The sequence below is a fragment of the Eleutherodactylus coqui genome, chromosome 6, assembly GCF_035609145.1.
Source record: "Eleutherodactylus coqui strain aEleCoq1 chromosome 6, aEleCoq1.hap1, whole genome shotgun sequence".
In the NCBI taxonomy this organism is placed as follows: domain Eukaryota; kingdom Metazoa; phylum Chordata; class Amphibia; order Anura; family Eleutherodactylidae; genus Eleutherodactylus; species Eleutherodactylus coqui.
In genome coordinates this window covers 8,535,041-8,550,481 of record NC_089842.1, presented here as the reverse complement: position 1 = coordinate 8,550,481, position 15,441 = coordinate 8,535,041, and the positions used below count along the sequence as shown (strand labels likewise).

Here is a 15,441-nt window from a genome sequence, read left to right as displayed (position 1 = left end):
TTGTGGACTCCGCCTCTGTAAATGAGGGGTTGGATTCCGCACCAAAATCTATACCAAGTGGTGCCACTTTTGATGCAGATTTTGCGCTGTGGATTTGCTGCGGAATGTCTGCTGCGGACGCTCCAAAAAACCTGTCCCTTGTGGATATATCCTCCGGGCACGTTCACATGCTGCAGTGGGAGATCTGCAGCGAGCCCTCAGCAACACAATGTCCACCAAATGGCGCGCCTTTTACTGCAGATTTGGTAGAGAGTCGCTGTGGATTCCATCCCCTCAGTGAAATCTGTACTGAAAATCCACAGCATAATCGGTCACTGGGGATACTCCGCGGATCCCCTAAGGCTGAGGTCACATGGGACGTATTCCTGGCGGAAATCTCCCGCAGCGAAAAACCACGAGAAAGTGCTGCTCAAAACCAGCGTCACATAGCCGTGGGTTTTGGAGCGACTTTGCTGCATGCTTTTCCGTTGCGACAGGCGCTCCTATAGAGGAGAGCGCGGCCGCAACGGAAAAAAAATTGACATGCTGCGGCCGGGGAATCCACGTCGCAGCGCCAGCTTTGCCGTGATGGATTGGCCATCCCGTGTGGACGACATTTTTGACAAATCCAGCCATAGGGCGCAGTCACACGAGTGTAAGTGTATTTACGTTCGCACGTGCGCAGCGTATAATCGCCGGAAGGATCGTTTTTCGGCGATCACGACCAGAGCTAGAAAGCGTATTCTCATCTGTTCCTACTTTTTGGCCATTGTATATGTGTTCGCGCATATTTCGGTCGCGTATGTTCTATTTTCTTTGGGTTGCCGTCTTTACGGGCCGTAAAATCGCCGTGTTAACGAATACATTGGAAACCAATGCCTCAGATGGTCGCGTATATACGGCCGGGCGTAAAAACACGCCGTATATGCGCTTGTGTGACCCCAGCCTTAAACTGCGGCTCTGATATCAGGTGTTGGGGATCTCTATGCAAAATGGAAGTACGAATGGCTGCAACTTTACGCCAAACGACTTTAGATCAATCAACGATTATTTTTTAGGTAAGCGACTAGCGAGCGGATTATTGCTCATCATCCTGTTGGCGGCCGTGTTCGGATAACAGTTGTCCCGTTTACGATTCGCAGCCGACAATCACGAGCCTTGTCTGCCCTTTTACAAATTATAGTCTACGGCAGAAAAGAGGAGCAGATCTGAGACGGACTAATGAGAGCGTCTCACGTTTCATGAGGAAGACGCAAACAACCGGGGCGGTGGTACAGGGGGAGGCAAAAGTCTGGACACAGCTGTTTAGGAGCTGGAATTAGGAGAAAATTGGCTTCCAATGTGTGAAAGTATTAATTGGGAGGGGGGGGGGGGTTGTATTATTTGGTGGAGGAAAGGCTTTCGGTGGCCATTTTGAAATCCGCCGTATTGAATTCATCTCGGGTTTTTCAAAGGGGTCATGTGATATCAGTTTTGGCTAGAATGTACTCAGAACTCAGTGGAAGTGTCTGTTTTGCCCAATCTTTACTTGTTTAGGAGTAAAACAAAGGCAGAGTGCTTCCCATGAGGCGTTCGATGTGTTCACCATTCCGCCAGATGCCCATGCTTCAACGTTTAAAGGGGTTTTCCCGGGAAAATACTATTGATGACCTATTCTCCCTTGGAAAACCCCTTTAATCCGGTCTTCGTGAATACCCTAGAGAACTGCAGCGATACTTCTTCGCCGCGCCGCAGGACACGCCATTTCAGTTGAACTATTTTGCAGATTTTTTCCACATACACAACGAGCTTTAAATGGCCCCAGAGATAAAAGGCAGTAAGTCCGGGACCTTGGCTGCTATTCTAGTGGACCTCTCCGCTCAATCTATTGCACACCCAGCCATCTGCGTACAGCGGAGTGCGGAGGTGCGCCATCCTGTGGAAAGTAATGTTACAAGTTACTGAGCAAGATGGGAATATGGCGTCCTCTAACATCTGGAAGGACTTCTCACCGTTAAGTGATCAATAAAAAAAAAGCCCTATGATACAAGTACCCCATAACAAGTAAAGATGGGGCAGAACTGACACTTCAGGAGGGTTTCTGAGTAATAATAATAATAATAATTAACTTTATTTGTATAGCGCCAACATATTCCGCAGCGCTTACATAGACGGGGGATACAGAAAGACAAAAGTACAAACATTACAGAACCACGGTTACATAGTGATCAGCTGATGGAAACAATAGGGGTGAGGGTCCGGCTCCAACGAGCTTACATACTACAAGTAATGGGGGGATACAAAAGGTAAGGGGCTAGAGATGTGCACGGTATGGCGGGGTGGAGATGTGCACAGTATGGCGGGGGGGGGGGGGGGAGATGTGCACGGTATGGCGGGGTGGAGATGTGCACAGTATGGCGGGGGGGGGGGGGGAGATGTGCACGGTATGGCGAGGTGGAGATGTGCACGGTGTGGCGGGCTGGAGATGTGCACGGTATGGCGAGGTGGAGAGTGAGGGATGTTATACACATAGACAATGGTCAGGCATTTAGCCGTGTGACGACAGAAACAGTATGACTGCAGGAGCGGTTTATGACGGCTAGCAGGGATTGCAGTCAGTAGGTCAGGGAGCATGTTATCAGGTGGAGTACAAAGGGGTTTGTTTAGGGAATTCGGTATGCCTCCCTGAAGAGGTGCGTTTTTAGAGCACGCCTGAAGTTCTGCGAGTCCTGAATTCCCCGGATAGCCTTTGGTAGTGCGTTCCAGAGGACCAGTGCTGCTCTGGAGAAGTCTTGGAGGCGGGAATGAGAAGTTCGAATTAAAGAGGGGGGGCTCAATCTGGTTTCGTTAGCAGAGCGGAGAGCCCGGGCTGGGTGATGGATTGAGATGAGGGAGGCGATGTAGGGGGGCGCTGCACTGTGGAGGGCTTTGTGGATGAAGGTGGCGAGTTTAAACATTCTAGCCAAAACTGATATCACATGACCCCTTCCCATTTGAAAAACCTGAGATGAATTCAATATGGTGGATTTCAAAATGGCCACCAAAAACCTTTCCTCCACTAAAAATTGCAGCCTCCCCCCCAATTAATACTTTTACACTTTGGAAGTCAATTTCCTCCTAATTACAGCAGTTAAACGGGTGTGTCCAGACTTTTGCCTCACCGCGTATAAATAAGGATATAGAGAGAGTTGCTATTTACTGAAATTTATTCACAAGCTTCTATAAAGTTGCCATAAAATACATATTTATATTCGCTGTTAGAATACATTTGGCGCGTTACATCTCCATGATTCTTACCTTCCTCCAGGGGCAGCAGGGTGATGGCGGTGCTCAGCCTCCCACTCCCAAGACTCACGAGATGCGGCTTCTCTGTCTGCACTTTTAGACTCTTTCCCGTATCTATGAAGTCCAGCGGGGTGCTCTGTGTGCGACAGAAATCATAGACAATTACAGAATGCAGACAATAGCAGATAAGCCCCGACATCCGCTACAAGCCCCAACATACACTGCAAGCCCCGACATCCGCTGCAAGCCCTGACATCCGCTGCAAGCCCCGACATCCGCTGCAAGCCCCGACATCCGCTGCAAGCCCCGACATCCGCTGCAAGCCCCGACATCCGCTGCAAGCCCCGACATCCGCTGCAAGCCCTGACATCCGCTGCAAGCCCCGACATATACTGCAAGCCCCGACATCCACTGCAAGCCCCGACATCCTCTGCAAGCCCCGACATCCACTGCAAGCCCCGACATCCGCTGCAAGCCCCAACATATACTGCAAGCCCCAACTGCTGCCGATACCCATTAAGCGCAGGAAGCCCATAAACGCTCATAACTTTGAGATGACTGTAGTCTACAAGAGTAGGTAGGATAGTGCTTATGGCCGGAGCGCCGGTGTACGGCTCCCTACCCCTCCCTTTTTTTTCAGCTCTCATAGGAGTCTATGGGGGTCTCCAGCGATTTTCGTCATAAGAATGGTCAAGGCGAGAAAAATTGGTGACCGAAAGCGATCAGTGTTCAAACTACCCGACACGCGAACGAGCCGGCGCAGATTTTCATGCCGGCTGAAACTACATGAAGATCCTCTGGTGCTCCGGATCTCTCATTCCCTCTCTAATTAGAAGATTAGCTGTTAATTCCACAAGATATCATTCTTAGGAGAAATCCAATTAGCTGTAATAATTAATCCGCTGCACAATGCGATAGCTGATAAGAACACCGTCCGCCCCCCCCTTCTGTCTGCTGCGGACATGGCCGCCCCCCCCCCCCCCTTCTGTCTGCGGCGGACATAGCTGTCCCTCCCTTCTGTCTGCAGTGGACATGGCCGCCCCCCCTTCTGTCTGCAGTGGACATGGCCGCCCCCTCTTCTGTCTGCTGCGGACATGGCTACCCCCCCTTCTGTCTGCGGCGGACATAGCTGTCCCTCCCTTCTGTCTGCGGGGGACATGGCTGTCCCTCCCTTCTGTCTGCAGCGGACATAGCCGCCCCCCACCCCCCTTCTGTCTGCAGTGGACATGGCCGCCCCCTCTTCTGTCTGCTGCGGACATGGCTACCCCCTCTTCTGTCTGCGGGGGACATGGCTGTCCCTCCCTTCTGTCTGCGGGGGACATAGCCGCCCCCCACCCCCCTTCTGTCTGCAGCGGGCCCGTCCTCTCATGCTCCTATTTACTGGGTCTTTGTCCTTATAGTTAGTATTCTCTTCTGTCATTGGATGTAAATCTCTAGTAATTAAACACTATTGTATGGAATGTTTGGCTGAAGTACTCGCAGATAACCCCGAATGGTGACGAGCCTTCACTTCATCATGGTGTCCGGACCTTATTATCCGCTCCTCACACAGTCGTCTCCAAGATTCCTCCCATATATTCCCCGTAGAACTCGCTCCCCCCATCAATACCTTCAAAAGTAACCTCAAACCCATCTCTTCACAGGAGCCTACAGGGGCCCGGCCACCATGAGCGGCTTCCACCTTCACCAACTGTCTCCCCCCTTCCCTGGTTGATTGCAAGCTCTTGTGGGCAGCGTCCTCTCTCCTCTGCACCCGCCAACGTTCCATCTACACTTTGCCAACCACTAGAGGTGACGGGAAGCCCTAGACCAGGGGTGTCAAGCTTATTTTCACCGAGGGCCACATCCGCATTATGGTTGGCTTCAAAGGGCCGATTGTAATTGTAAGGGCTTATTGACACGAGCGTCGTAATAAATCCCGACCATCTAAGGTGTTGGACTCAGATAACCCATTTATACGCGGCTGAAAAAGATGGGTCTTGCCCTATATACGCTGGTGAGTCCTATGGGAGCCGAACAAAAAGGGAGGGGAGGGAGTTTAGCAGCGGTAAGCACCGCTAAAACATGACCGGTGCCCCTATGGAGGCGGAGTCTCACAGACCCCTCCTCATTGTACCTTTCTGAGAATCGCGTTCTTCCCCGCGACTGAACTTCTCAGTAGCTTTTGTTTTAGTTGCGAAAAGACCGGTATGAGAGGAGGTCGTCAATTAGGACTGAAGAGTTCCTCTAGATGTTTATGATGTAACATTACTAAAACATAGAAATAAAAGCTGACTATTTCTACGGCAGGGGTCTCGTGTATTGGCGGGAGCGAAAAACCGCAAAATTTCCGTTGGGAAAGCGCTGCTTTAAAACCTGTGGCACTTAGCCGTGGGATTTGGAGCGGCTTGGCCACACGCTTTTCCGTGTCGGTCGGTGCTCCCATAAAGGAGAGCGCGGCCGCAACGGAAAAAATTGACATACTGCGGCCGGGGAATCCGCTTTGCACCGACGGATTGGCCGTCCCGTGTGAATGAGATTTTTGACAAATCTTCACCACATGGCCGGCTAACCCAGGGATTAGCGGCCGCAGGCGGGTTTGCCGCAGCGAAATTCCGAACGGAATTTCCGTGGCAAATCAGCCCTGTGTGAACCCAGCCTACATGTTTTTAAATTATTTATATCTTGAAAATTACAAGAACTAGTTATTGTAAACATCCAGGTCATTGTTACGAAAAAAGGCAACCAGAATATATACCCTCTTTCCCTGAAAATAGGACATACCCCAAAAATAAGCCCTAGCCTTATTGTCGGGGAGGCTTGAAATATAATCCCTACACTACATTAAAAAAACACATTACCCAGCAGGCTCGGTCCGGGTCGCTACCGCTGCTTACTGGAGGTTCGGCGTGGTTCCCGCAGTCCTCAGCTGCTCATACAACATCACTAGCTGGTTACGGGATTCATAAATCCCGCCTCCAGGAAACGATGGCTGTGATTGGTTTTTTGACCGCTGCTCAGCCAATCAATGCAGCGCTGGATAAACCAATCACAGCCATCGTTTCTTGGAGGCGGGATTTATGAATCTCGTAACCAGGATGTAATGTTGTATGAGCGGCCGAGGACTGCGGGAAGCAGGTCGGAGCTGTGGAGAGCAGCAGGAGGGACCTGGACTGGGCCTGCTAGGTAAGTATAATAAGACCTCCTCTGAAAATAGGACCCTGTGCCTCTTTTGGGGCAAAAATGAATATAAGAAAGGGTCCTATTTTGGAGAAACACGGTAGGAGACTGTGAGACCCTGCGTCCACGGAAGTGCGGCAAAAAATCACGTCCGCAGTTGAAGTTGAAATTCCCAGATGTGCGTGTTGGATGTGAGCGTGTTTCTGGCTACATTGTCTCATTACCTGGACGACCGCATGTGTTTTCCGGCAGGGACTCGCCATCTCCCTTGTCACGGATTTCATGGCCTCTTCAGCTTCTTCTTCAGCTTCGGTCTCAGGAAGGGATTCGGTTTCCAAATGATTCTGCCGAGAAATAACAGAGATAGCGACGATAAGTGGCGAGCGCGGCGGAAAAGAACCGTAATTCTGGTAAATCTGCTGCATCTAAAGTTCAAGTCACCCATCACAATGATCCTGGACGACACGCAGGCTTATTATAGCAGGACAGCTGGGTTTTACGCTTACGTCACATGACTCACGTATACATGCAAATGTAACGCCGCAAACTATAGAAGAGTGGTCCGCTCGTGGCGCGAGTCGCATGTAACGCTGGGATCACATCCGGGTATTACAGTCAATGAGGATGTCCCAGCTAACAACCCCAAGTGTATGAAAATGTATGTCTATAGACTCGTATACGGGGTGCTGGAGAAACAGGACCCCAATACTGAGATATAGCGCTGGATCCAAGTCCCATCGGACCGGGGAGATTACTCACAGTGGCCTCCTTCTGCTACGATACACGAATGGAGCCGTTCTGCACTGCAGTCCAGGGCGGACGCCATCACTGCCGGACCGCGTTAGTGATCAGCGAAGCGCTGATTCAGTGTAGATGCAACGCAAACTACTAGTAGAAGCGCCAACCAATCAGAAGACAATGCAGATTTCAGCGTGAATGAGTGAATTGGCGCGATCATCTCGTTGGACCAGTGTTCATTTCAAGGACTTATCGCGAATTGGTTCCTGACTCTCCGCCAGACGACGGTGGCCGACTTCCCGGATGATCTGCCCATATCACAGTAGAAGGAGGCCACTCTGAGTCCGCTTTCCATACTTCAGTCATAGCAGCGTCCCACCGGACTTAGAGAGATGCGGAGAGCGGATTTCTGCTTCTCACATGCTACTCTTTAACCTTGCAATTGGGTTTGACTCTCTTACAGGGGCCATAATACAATATCGAAAACCCATGTTCCGGGACCCCCAGGGGCCGGTGTGCCGTACCACAATCCATGTTCCAGGACCCCCAGGGGCCGGTGTGCCGTACCACAATCCATGCTCCAGGACCCCCAGGGGCCGGTGTGCCGTACCACAATCCATGCTCCAGGACCCCCAGGGGCCGGTGTGCCGTACTACAATCCATGCTCCAGGACCCCCATGGGCCGGTGTGCCGTACCACAATCCATGCTCCAGGACCCCCAGGGGCCGGTGTGCCGTACCACAATCCATGCTCCAGGACCCCCAGGGGCCGGTGTGCCGTACTACAATCCATGCTCCAGGACCCCCATGGGCCGGTGTGCCGTACCACAATCCATGTTCCAGGACCCCCAGGGGCCGGTGTGCCGTACCACAATCCATGTTTCAGGACCCCCAGGGGCCGGTGTGCCGTACCACAATCCATGTTCCAGGACCCCCAGGGGCCGGTGTGCCGTACCACAATCCATGCTCCAGGACCCCCAGGGGCCGGTGTGCCGTACCACAATCCATGCTCCAGGACCCCCATGGGCCGGTGTGCCGTACCACAATCCATGTTCCAGGACCCCCAGGGGCCGGTGTGCCGTACCACACTCCATGTTCCAGGACCCCCAGGGGCCGGTGTGCTGTACCACAATCCATGCTCCAGGACCCCCAGGGGCCGGTGTGCCGTACCACAATCCATGCTCCAGGACCCCCAGGGGCCGGTGTGCCGTACCACAATCCATGTTCCAGGACCCCCAGGGGCCGGTGTGCCGTACCACAATCCATGTTCCAGGACCCCCAGGGGCCGGTGTGCCGTACCACATTCCATGCTCCAGGACCCCCAGGGGCCGGTGTGCTGTACCACAATCCATGCTCCAGGACCCCCAGGGGCCGGTGTGCCGTACCACACTCCATGTTCCAGGACCCCCAGGGGCCGGTGTGCCGTACCACAATCCATGTTCCAGGACCCCCAGGGGCCGGTGTGCCGTACCATCGTGGAGAGCATCCATGCCTTCCTATTCAAGTACACTATTGTCATTTCAATACAGGACCCCTGCAGTGAGATAGACCGCTGGATCCCTTTGACTACTCCCTGTATATCGCACAGTGATTGCCATTAAACAGAAGTTCCATCAGAAAGCATCTTATATTGCCACAATTATATAAGAGCCACCAGTTGCCTAATTGCAGCCTTAATGATGCACGAAGCAAATAAACATTGGACTCCTGAATGGGTACACTGACACAGGTTGTTACAATAGTGTAGGGAGCTTTTAAGGGGAGTCAAGTTGTAAACTATTGATGGCCTATTTTCACGACGGGCCATCAATAGTAGATCGGTCGGGATCTGCTGCTCAGATCCCCTTTGATGAGCTGTTTGCACTCTTGCACTGAGCTGATTTCTGCAGGAAGCAGACAGCTCCGCTTCCACTGCAGTGGTCAGGCTTGGTATTACAAACAAAGTTCCCTCTGAGTGAATGGCTTGTAATTAGAGATGAGTGAACGTACTCGGTTCGGGTGTTTTTGCACTCGAGCACCGCTTTTTCCGAGTAACTGACTACTCGGACGAAAAGATTCGGGGGGTGCTGGGGGTGAGTGGGGGGGGGGGGGGGAGAGAGAGAGAGAGCTCCCCCCTGTCCCCCATTGCTAACCCCCGCTCCACCACACCGCCCCCCGGTGCCCCCCGAATCTTTTCGTCCGAGTAGTCAGTTACTCGGAAAAAGCGGTGCTCGAGTGCATAAACACCCGAACCGAGTACGTTCGCTCATCTCTACTTGTAATATGAAGCCTGGCCACTGCAGTGAGAACGGAGCTGTCTACTTGCTGCAGAAATCAGCTCGGTGCACCAGACCACCGGACTAGCGAGCAGCTGATCAGTGGAGGTCCCGGAGGGCAGACCTTAGCTGATCTACTATTGATTCTTTATCCTGACAATAGGCCATAAATGGTTTACAACGGGACTACTCCTCTTGGAATGACATATGCTTCCACTAGATAAGGCTGCATTCACACTCTTATTACAATGTATGTTTACTGTATCCATCAGGAGTAAACATCAAATGTATCCATAGACCCCATTCACCCCACGGAGGCCGAATGTGTGACCAGGATACGTTGTATACCTCTTTTTTGCTGTATTGAGCAACGCAGCAGACAGAAAAATCCACAGCATTTACAGTCCAGTCCATGGGGAAAAGATGGAAATAATCTCGTCAGCATGGCGCAGAAAACCTCAGAGTCCACAGCGTATTCTGGAACAAATATTTTACTGACATTTTTTAGTTTTAAGACCCAAAATGAGAAGTATTTCTAGGACATATAACAACGGTGACTGCGTCTTCTTGTATCCTCAGAATGTCCATCAGCAGATTACTTTATACAATATAGGGTATAGAGCAGGGGCGTAACTAAAGGCTCAGGGGCCCTGATGCAAAAGGTGAGCTGGGGCCCCCCTCTATCTGTATCTGTACCCGTACCCATACCTAAACCATGCTGCACAGAGACATAACTTGAAGCTTCTGGGCCCCAATGCAAAACCTGTAACAGGGCCCCCAACTATAATGCTTTATTCATAGTACTGGGCTCCTTATATGGAGAAGAGAGACCTTATGGGCCCCCTAAGGCTCCTGGGCCCGTGTGCAACCGCATCCCCTGCACCCTCTATAGTTACGCCCCTGATATAGAGCCTAACTTGGGTCATATAGACACCAACAAGTGAGGACATTACGTAGGCACCTAATTGTAATTATAGGTCTTGTAGAAGATGGCAACAAGGGGAGGGGGAAAAGAAGAACACAAGCACAGAACGTAAACCCAGCGGCTAACATCCCGGTCTGTTCGTTTCCAGGGGGTTCGCACAATGGCAGGATGTAAATCCTAGTTGGAATGCTGCTAATCATTGGTCCTCCTGAAGGGATTCTTGGAGCTCTTCATTCCATCTAGTCTTAAAAAGAGGACTGAATGGAAAGGGACTGGATGTCAGAGCTGCATATGCCGGGATATCCCTTACAGGCGCCTTTGAAGTCATTCCGAGGATTTATGCCGATTGAGGGCTTTCTGGGCTGCGGCGTATTTTTTCACTAATACGTTGGACCCAGTTCCATGAATGGACGAGAAAACTCTAATTAAGCTCCGGACTTGATCGCGTTTTTTCTCCATTGATTTAACAGCGCGTGCGGGCGACCATCCAAACACATACGCTCGTGTGAAGGAGCCCTCAGTATTTGATGGGGGAGTAAATGGGAGATGATGCATTTGCAAGTATTTGTAAAACTCCTTATGAGATAAATGATCCATGTAGCTGTGCGAATGATTGAATCCTCATTCCTTCATATAGGTCGAATATCTTGGATATACCTCCAGCGTACCAAGTGCTGAGATCAGCAACTGAGTCGCCTCTAGCGGCACCTTGAGTATGTGAAAGGTTGAGATTACGAGACAAAGTTGCTCTCTTCCACATAGATACCATGGCAGTTCATGTAGGGAATTCATTAAAGAGTCTGGAGCCCCACAATAGATTTGAGAGTTTAGGATTATCAGTTCTGCTCGCTTCGATGTTGAGCCAAAGTGTCATCCAACCAGAAACTCCTCAAATAGTCGAGCCAAGGACAAGGACAAGGACGTCCCAGGAGAAGACGTCAAGGGATCAAGAATGGAGTGGAGATTGAGTCCGAATTGAACACCTGAGCTGATGGAGAGGAGTATAGGGCCGTTATAGAAGCCTGTGAAGCTGAATTTAAAAAGAACCTCCCCAAGGAAGCCCCAGTGCACACGGTCAAGCGCCTTCTCCGCACCAAGAGCAAGGAGCAAAGAAGGCGTCCCTCGAGCTGACACCACAGAGATAAGATCTATAAAACAACATGCTATCTACCGTCTGACGTCCTTTGATAAAGCCAACCGGGTCTTTCCTAATAGGTTGGGGGTGGCCTCTGAGACTCTGTTGGCTAGTATTTTAGCATATAATTGTATATCTGGATTCAGAAGGGGTGTAGGCCTAAAATTGGGTTTAGGTAAAGTGATAACGATAGCCTTCAGCATCTCTGATGGGGAACGACCATTGGTTTATAAAGGCCATCAGGGGACTTGTTGGATTAAGGAGTTAATAGCCTCTAAGATCTCAGCTGTGTTGAGTAGCTCAGCTGTAGATAGAGTAGGAAGTTCTAAGGTGTTCAGGAACTGAATTATAGCATTATGCGTGGGTTGCATAGTAGAGGTATCGTCAACTTAAGCCCCATTCACACGCAATGATTATCGCTCAAAATTCGTTCAAATGAAGACTTTTGAGCAATAATTGTTGCATGTAAACACTTCCATCTTGCACTTTTTGGCTGAACGATGATTTTTAGGTAGGCATAAAATCCATCCTTCAATCGCAGAGAGACAGCAGGGACTGCACGCTGTGTTCTCCACGAGAGTAGCTGATTACATTGTATTCAGCTGACAACCCGTGGCAGCCCATGCGAAGACAATGCAACTGAGTGCAAAGTCCAGACCACATGCTGGGATTTGCAAACAACTGCTTGAGGCTTATTTGCATGCAAATGAAGCCGATAAAGTGCTAATGGGCATTAGTGCCCATTAGTACTTTATGCAAAACGATTGCTTTCAATCGTTTGAAAGATTGTCTTTGCGTGTAAATGAGCCTTAAGTTGTACAAAGATTTGTAGAAAGTTGCTAATGTGTTAAAAACCCACACATACCGGCGGCGGTCACCCATCATTCACAACCCGCTACTTACTGCCTGCATTCCTGGTAGTGTCAGTGTGCGAACTGCGATGGTCCACGGCAGTAATCAGAAGAGCCCTATGGAGCTCAACTGCTTCTTCCCAGCAAATGAGGGGACGCAGAATAGCGCTGACCAGCAGCATGTGGCTTCCACATCCAATAAGGGCTCTCCCAGCTACTGCTTCCCCTGACACCCCGCTAGGGATGACCTCTGATGTAGCTTTAGGGAAGCCCTCTAATGGGGATGCCATTAGCAGCCCCATTGGGTTAACTCCTTCACTGCCTCATTATAGAGGGATGAAGAAGCAGTTGATGTGATCACCCGTTCCAAGGCACTGCAGGCATGACCGGGAGGGGGTCTCTAGGCTTCCTCCGCAATGCACCGCCCCCAGACGACCATCCACAGGGTAGTTCAAACACACTGCGGATTCTCAATCTGCAGAATGTCCATTTATGCTGCAGATTTTGTCAGCGGTTTTCAGCCTTCGAAATGCAAAGTTTCAACCGGAGGCAAAATCACACCAAAATGTGCAACAAAATCAGCGCCATTTAGTTGTGGATTTGGCATTTCTGATACGGAAAGTCGGACTCCAATATGTCCTGCTTGAAGGCACCCTTAGAATTAAAAGGTACCTGAAGCTATGTGCCTGACTCTCTGACGCGCCGCTCTCACGCCATTCCGATACGTTCATTCCATCAATGTAACAAAGTTCCCTTTTTGGTAAGCTGAAAGCAACAATAGATGAGCCGGCGCTCCGCCGCACTCCGCCGTTGGCCGGCTGCTGGATTGGTTTTCTAATCTCTAAGTATAATGATACAAACCCAACAATGCCCCAACATGATACTCCATTCACTTCTATCCCAACGCCGGCTACCAGCGACCGCGGAGCGCACTTCACTGCGGGGAACAAAGAAGATGGAAGAACAAAGAGCAATAAACCTAAAAGGAGAGGAAGTCTGCGCCATTGTGTTCAGCGGGGGCTTCCTGCTATTATCCTGCGGCTGGCAGTACGACCGACACGCTTGCACTTCTGCTTCCACAGGACATAGTCAGTCCAGGCATCACTGTATATGACGCTCTGTTTAAAGGGCTCCTCCAATGAGTTCATTCACATCTCCGATGTTGTGCGCACCATAGTGTCGCTTGCCCGCATGAACAAGCCCTGCATGCGCAAGAAAGAACAGTCCGATGTGCAGACGCCTCGTTCATAGCACAAGTATGTTGTGCTGAAGTGTCCACATTTGCGCATTCGCTCGTGTAAATGGAGCCTCAGGATGCTTTTCCATAAAACGATTAGCGTAAAAAAAAAATAGAATTAAATTGCTGGATTGTTTGAATGTGAACGCTGATCCTTCCATGTAAACACGGCCGCGATGGAGCGAAGAATGATCATTTGTTGGCACGCATAAAAATCATTGTTGGCTCGTTCACTAAACGAATGATCATTCAGCCGTCCTCATTCACTGCTGCCGCAAACTGAACGATCCGGTGAGAAGAAGCGTAAACGATTAATCTGTGTGTTTCAACTGAATGTCCGAGCGAACGAGCAAACTGTCCGTCTTTGCTGGTTTCCGCAAGCGAAGGATTTCTTGTTCTGTCTAAATGCACCCTGAGGCGTAGATAGATAAACGTGATGCGCAATATGATCGCTCCTGCGCAGTTTTTTTGCTCCGAGAACGAGTGTATTTTGCGCAGGCATCGCTCGTTCAGACGGGCGGGGGAATCACCCCAGCATGATTTAAAAGGCTAATTAGGGAAAACAATGGGAAACACTTGCCAATCCTCCAACGCGGCTGAAAGCCGCGCCGGAGGAGCGTAAGCTCACCGAATCAATCTGCGTATTGTACACGCAAATACGCTCGTGTGAAGGAACCGTAAGGGTCCATTTATAGCTGCACTCGGATTTCCTGTATTTCCATCCATTGTGGGAGCAGAAAAACGGAATTAAACATTTCCGTTTCCCCCATTGTTTTCAATGGATTTTCAGAATATGGCCTGATTCACGCGAGCTACAAAAATCGCACGACTTTGTAGCGCTTCACAAGCGCCTGTATGTGAGGCTGATGGCGTCCAACGGGTTCTCTCAGGCTACAAGACATCACATATTACAGAGCCCGTTGCACACCATCAGCCTCACATACGGGCGTTTTGTACCCCGTGTGAATAAGGCAGAACACTTCGGCCACTCGTTTCCTTCTATTCCATTCAGTTTCCATTCAGTGACATCTGCAGCGCTATTTCTTTGGCCAAAATAATGGAGACATCACTGTAGTCGATAAGAGTAGTCGGTTGTGCTCAGAAGGGGGGGGGACGGGTCCGCTGTAAGGGGATGTAGACGGGTCCGCTGTGAGGGGATGTAGACGGGTCCGCTGTAAGAGGATGTAGACGGGTCCGCTGTAAGAGGATGTAGACGGGTCCGCTGTAAGGGGATGTAGACGGGTCCGCTGTAAGGGGATGTAGACGGGTCCGCTGTAAGGGGATGTAGACGGGTCCGCTGTAAGGGGATGTAGACGGGTCCGCTGTAAGGGGATGTAGACGGGTCCGCTGTAAGGGGATGTAGACGGGTCCGCTGTAAGGGGATGTAGACGGGTCCGCTGTAAGGGGATGTAGACGGGTCCGCTGTAAGGGGATGTAGACGGGTCCGCTGTAAGGGGATGTAGACGGGTCCGCTGTAAGGGGATGTAGACGGGTCCGCTGTAAGGGGATGTAGACGGATGCTGACAGACAACACGGACATTCAGTTTCCCGTATTTCTATGGAATCACTGAGCGGATCCTTAAAGATAGAATCGCACCATCCGCTCGTATTCTGTTAGTTAACACTGATTAGTTAATAGCGGAACGTAAGCGGAGATGCGAATGGACCCTAAGGTTTTGTTCATCAGTGTTCCATTATGGGAGCAGGAAAATGAAATCCCCTCGCCAAACGGATCCATCATGATAAAATCGAACAGCGCCAAAAAAAAACCCCATTATCATCAATTTACTTGACTTCCCTTATGGGGTCTGCCATAATCCTGGATGCAATAGCATGGCCTGATGTGAAGCCCCCAACACTGGTGTGAATGAAGCCTAATCTGCATGAACGTGTTTTCCC

General features: G+C 50.5%; 1 protein-coding gene across 13 annotated transcripts in view; it reads right to left on the bottom strand.

Annotated features, from left to right (window-relative positions):
- PHLDB1 (pleckstrin homology like domain family B member 1) overlaps positions 1 to 15,441 on the bottom strand; it is a 157,218-nt gene that overhangs the window by 100,388 nt on the left and 41,389 nt on the right. For all 13 annotated transcript variants that reach the window (XM_066606144.1, XM_066606148.1, XM_066606137.1 and 10 more), the window contains 2 exons: positions 6,627 to 6,746; positions 3,256 to 3,379 (listed from right to left, as the gene is read on the bottom strand). In XM_066606144.1, the coding sequence (XP_066462241.1) occupies positions 3,256 to 3,379; positions 6,627 to 6,686 (184 nt within the window). In that variant the 5' untranslated portion in view covers positions 6,687 to 6,746. The remainder of the gene's footprint in view (positions 1 to 3,255; positions 3,380 to 6,626; positions 6,747 to 15,441) is intronic.